Raw genomic sequence first — 5,869 nt, forward strand, 5'->3', positions numbered from 1 at the left:
CGCACTTCTCATTTCAGTTCAATAAAGGTAAAGAATCCCTAGAGAACAAACCCACAAACATAATCTTTTGTTACATTGATATATTTATATATATTTTATCTTCTATCTGCATGCACAAGAAACTCAAGGTTATCAACTGACCAGAATTCTTTAAGTCATCTGTTACAGAAGAGGATCCAGAGGTGACCCAACAACTCAATCCAGGAAAAAGATATGGCCAACAGCGGTTAGTTTTTCAAAGCTGTTTTACTTATTTGATTTTTTATTTGTATTATAATATATTTAAAAAAATGTAAATGTTAAAAGTGTTTAAATGTTAAAATTTAGTCATGTTCATTCTCAAAAATGAAGATGTTAAGCTACATTCAGGTGCTACCATCAAGGAACAATTTATTTGTAAGTATAGTGTATATTGTTTACCTGCAATATATTATAGTGTATATAGTGTATTATAGTAATATAGTGTATATTGTTTATTTGTTAAGCTGCATGTAGTGTAAAATTATGTACCATGTTTTTTTACAGGCATAAGGGTATACATGCTAAAAGTACAAAAGATACAAAGGATTTCCTAAAATGTTGATAGCTTTATTTCAGAGAGTATTGCTAGATTCAGTGAGGTTACATTTAGTAATACCAGACCTCTGTCTTTGGACATTCTGTGGCCTGAGAGCCAGATAAGCATGGTCAGATGAGCATTGTACTGAATTTCATTTTAAAGATGGCAGAAAATGGGACCCGTATGAGACCTCACAGAAAAGGGATTTTGTAAGCAGACCCAGTACACCGGTTCCAGTTTTACGGTAAGCCTAACATCTGGAAAGGTGAAATACACAAACCTCATCACAGATCAACTATGTGTAATATTTTGATTGTGGATACTGCCAAAAGGTTTGACAAGTCTCAGACATGAAAACAGGCGAAATGAATGGTAGTGTATTTTGTTGCAATTATAAATATTGCATAAAACTCAACAAGTGTCTCTGATATGTCGCTTTGTTAGGCCAACTACCTCCAGGGCCTATAGAAATTCATATGCTTTGGATGGATCCATTGGTGTAACTGCATATAGCAAAGACTTTTGCTGGAAAACTCCATCTAAGCCTGAGTGTGTCCGGACTGGGACAGCCTCTGGCAACAGGAGAAACAACCCACACCCAAGCCAGGTGAATAAAAAAAAGGGCATTTACCTTTTTTTGCAGTAACTGCTTGTGTACTTTTAGAGGTTTAGTATATATACAGTATGTATATATATGTATGTATTATATATTACACTTATATATAAGTGTAAACTACAGCATACTTCAGTAATAAACATAGGATTTTTTTGAAAACTATACAACAAAAATCCGAAAAAAAACCCCACGAAATATATTGAAGTCGTACAAACAAATCTCTCTGTGTATGCTAACAAGAATATTTATCTATGTATAACAATATTTATGACTTATTAGTTACCCACTAAACCCAGTGTATGCACAATCAGGTGGTAGTTCTCAGGTTAAGGCAGTGGACTACTGACTGATATGTTGTGAGTTCAAATCATGAGCCCACCAAGCTGATACTGAGGTGCCCTTCAGCAAGGCCCTTAATCCTCAACAGCTTAGTTGTATAAATCAATTAAATTCTCTCTGGATAATGGATTAAATCATAATAGGTGAGGTGCACGTTATACATAGATGATCTCATACTATGCAAAATGTGTTAGACCGACACCCCTGTTCTCTTGTTATATTTCAGTGTGAATCTTTTTGCTTCCAATATTGCTGCTAAATTAATTGCACTACACAGTAGATTGCACAATAGATTACAGTACATAGCAATAGCTTTTCTGTCATCTTTCCTTATTCCCCTGTGTATTTATTGCCTTGTACTCATGTCACACTGTTGTGTATTTGCACTTTAGTCTCATGTCTAGTGTGCTGTGATACTGTATTTTTATGTTGCTCAGCTAATGTATACAAATTATTTATGTAGCGGGATGACAATAAAAAAAACTATTTAAACTGACTTGACATTTTTTGCAGGATTGTTTTGTCACAATTCTGAGCCAGTGGTTAATTCTCCCCAACAAGCCAGCTACTGCTCATGCTTTGTCTCAGGACAGCATCACATAATTGTAGGAAAGCACCCTCTCCCCTCTTTCACATTCACAAGCTCAGAATGACCAGTGCCAATCTGATTAAAAGATCAAATCCCTCCCACTTTGAGAGCACAGGAGTCCTCTGTACCCCATCTGTCAATAGTATGGAACCACATCAAGGCCAGATATGATTTGGTTGATAGACTATTCTCAGAGCAGTGATACTGATATAGTGGTTAAGAAGCATTTGTTAACAGAAATTTCTTAACCCTGCAGTGGCATGAAAGTGGCTAAAGAACACTCAGATTCTTCTGTTTCCACTCATTTATGCATCCACGCTGAGTGTTACTGCTGTCCTGAAAATAGAGCACCACTTAATAATATCTGTTCTGACCAATAACATTAAAATCGCTGATAAAATGAGGATTGAGAGTAATCAATACTGTGAGTGAGAGAACTCTCTATACGCATATATGTCAGAAGTGGGAGGTCAGAGCTCCGAAATGCATGGTTTTGGACCTTCATGAATTTGATCTACCAAAAAGTGGTAAAAAAAAGCATGGATGCTTTCAGTTTAACTTTTGTTTGAAACAATATAGCCAGCTAACTGTCATGCATGATGTATTTATACTGTCTCAAGGCAAAATGTTATATATCTTTTTTAAAAGATCTCTATATGTTGATTAATCTAAAGCAAGTGCTGCTTTGTTTACTATTGATGTGAGCAGCCATGTTGATTTGAAATCATTAGCTGAACTTAGGGTTGAGGAGAACTTTTTGAGTAGAAACTGAGAGTTTTGACTGTGTCTTCTTTGTGTTTCTTTTTTAAATTCTGAGGTCCAGAAAACAAATTACGCATTTTAATCAAATGCAGAATTAATACAGAGCTAGTTGCATTAGTTACAACATATTAAAATGGTATCACCTTCAGGGTTTTATGGTATGGAGGCTTCCCCCCGGATTGAAGCTTTGTGAAAACCCCCCACCAGAGGATGAAGTCAAAAACGCTCTGTCTGCTCAGTACAAGTCAACATACAGAAATGACTTTTTGGGCTTCCCTCAAGGTACAAATACTTAATATACTTAAATAGTCATGCTATTTTACTATTCAATATTATGTGTATTATATCTGCAGCATCTGTATTGTTTTGGTGCCATATTTTCTCTCACCTACAGGCATCATGATGAAACGTAGAGCCCTAAATCCTGTTAAGCACATTTCAGAAGTTCCCCAGAGCATCCAGACTGAGATGAGATATAACTATCGTAAGCCCGTTCAGAGACCTGAATTTCAGGGAAATATATCCCACCGTGAGGCAACAAAGGGGATAGGTAAAATTTAACCACTAATGTGACGCAAAATATATTCTGTTATAATGCTCCCAAAAACAGCATTTATGTTTTTCAAAATTAAAAAATGTACCTAATAAATTAATGTGAATGTATAAGAAAATAATCAATAAGAAGTGTTGATGTGATGAATGCTAACATCCTGATAACATCCTGAAGTTGATTATTGGAACCTGGAAAAAGTTTAGTCCCTGTAATATTTACATTATAGCAGCTATAAACAGCCATCAATCGGCCTCAGTTTTATTTCTGTTGAAGTTAATAAGACAAAAAAAAACAATACACTTTTACTTTCTCAAATAGCAACACATTTTTAATCCATTTATGATTAATCTTAGTCCTAGTATAAGTTGCTAAAGACCCATTTACTATTATACTGAGTACATTAATATAAACTGTCAGAGCTGATGTTATAGGAAATTTCTCACCTTTTGACCAATCAGAATCCAGAATTCAGCAGCATTGCCATATTAATACGTAAAACCTTAAAAAATGTGGTAAGCAGGTGTATTATATTAACGTTTTATTATACTTTATTGTTCTTTTTTACAATTTGTAGCCCATTAAATCTTCCTAGATGGAAACTAAGAGCTTATGATGAATACTTTGTTTAATTTACTCTTCTTTCTTTCTTTCTTTCTTTCTTTCTTTCTTTCTTTCTTCATAAAAAATAGTGCAAAATAAATATTTATTATTATTATGGTTGTTTTAAATTAGACAGTAGCTAGATTATTTTATTTATTTATCTCTAGTTCTTACATTTGTTTTTATATGTGTTTTTATGTTTAAGTCCCTGCAGTAGTTCCAAGGCATATCCACACCCAGGAAAGCATGAAGACTACCTACGACAGGCATTTCTGTGGCAAATCCACAGACTTTGCTTCAGTGCTCAGATCTCTCCAGCCTGAGGAACTCCAGCACTTCTACAAACATTTACCTGAAAAGGGTGAACAATTTTTTTAAAGAATAATGTGCACATCTTTTGTAATAAGCACACTCTGTGTGATTATTCCATTGGTTTCTCTTTTCACATTCATTGAAATGTTATGTGAAATTATTCAAAATGTAGTAATCTATAATGGGCAAAGTGGTTGTGATTTGAAACAGGGTTCTTTCATTTCATTCATTTAACAGAAAAAATGGTGTTGCAAACACTTTTGAAGAAAACCCCAAGTCCCTCTGGTCAAGGAAAGAAAATAATTGAGCCAGTGGCACTCACGCAACCTCCTGCAGTGCTAGACAGGATATCCGTCTGGCCTGGGCCTCTGTGACTGATTCTTGTGATGTGCATGTGTGTGTGTGTGTGTGTGTGTGTGTGTGTGTGTGTGTGTGTGCAAGAAAAAAATAATAAATTGCTTATTTTGCAGTGGATTGTGCTGTTCAGAGTATGTTTTTGCCTGCACATTATAGCACATATTAACATTCACCAGAAATACGTACATGTAGTCAGTTCCTTGCCAGTTAGCAGTTCACTGTTTCTTAGTTGGGTAGAAGGTGTTGATTAATCTGGCAGCTGTTAAGGGTACATTACATTCGACACAAACATATTAACAAAACATGTACAGTCATTGACATTTACATTTTCAGAGTCAGTGCTTTGTAACTTTACATTTTCCAACAAGTTTTATAAATAATAAATAGGGATATGTAATTTCTTTTAAACATGAGAATGTGATTTTTTTTCTTATTAACATTTAAAGGATTATTTAGGACACAGCATTTTATATATGATCCATAACATTTAATGTAACTATATATGGATAAAATGTAGCACGTGTTGATCGTTAATAAAAAAAGTTGTAATCCTTAATAAATTCTTGTATTAAATAAATTTGTATAAGAAATATTAAAAAAAAGTAGTTATATTATTTCCCAAATAATAATGTATATTTTAAAATAATCAGAATCAGAATCAGAAAGGTCTTTATTGCCAAGTATGTTTTCACGTACGAGGAATTTATTCTAGTTCTAGTAGTAAATTACAGATCAGTAATACACTGAATAATTCATGAGCAATCAAATTTAATTCCTTTTAACATATACAGAAAATAATTTTCCCCAATGATATATGAAATGTTGTCAATATTCAGCTTGTTCAAACCAACCGTAAGAATTTATTTATAGAAAATATATTTACTCTGCTATTTTTGCAAATGTAATCTTATGAAAAATAAATGTATTCTGGTTTAAACACATTTAGGTATAATTTGATGACTTCTGACCACCTTTGCAGCATTGAGGTCATTCACCGTTGGAAATGATCAAGAGAATTCCAAGAGAATGAAAATATCTTTTTAAAAAAACTAAACCTACCCTTGAAAATGGGGTACAAGTGAAATAGAGTTTGTCTTGTTTTTTTTTCTTTCTTTTTTTTTTAAACGAGCACGCAGGGGACCGACATTATGTTTCTGAAGGGAGGCTTGAATGTCAGGTAAC

General features: G+C 33.8%; 1 protein-coding gene across 1 annotated transcript; it reads left to right on the top strand.

The window, feature by feature from the left end:
• LOC132857638 (testis-expressed protein 26-like) lies at positions 1-4,704 on the top strand. The gene is made up of 8 exons (XM_060887590.1): positions 1-27; positions 120-226; positions 722-803; positions 1,004-1,166; positions 3,015-3,147; positions 3,260-3,415; positions 4,224-4,379; positions 4,568-4,704. Exons 2-8 carry the CDS (start codon positions 214-216, stop codon positions 4,702-4,704), a joined length of 840 nt encoding a protein of 279 aa, XP_060743573.1. The 5' UTR covers positions 1-27; positions 120-213.
• Positions 4,705-5,869: the final 1,165 nt, after the last annotated feature.

The sequence above is a fragment of the Tachysurus vachellii genome, chromosome 15 (assembly GCF_030014155.1).
Source record: "Tachysurus vachellii isolate PV-2020 chromosome 15, HZAU_Pvac_v1, whole genome shotgun sequence".
Classification (NCBI taxonomy): domain Eukaryota; kingdom Metazoa; phylum Chordata; class Actinopteri; order Siluriformes; family Bagridae; genus Tachysurus; species Tachysurus vachellii.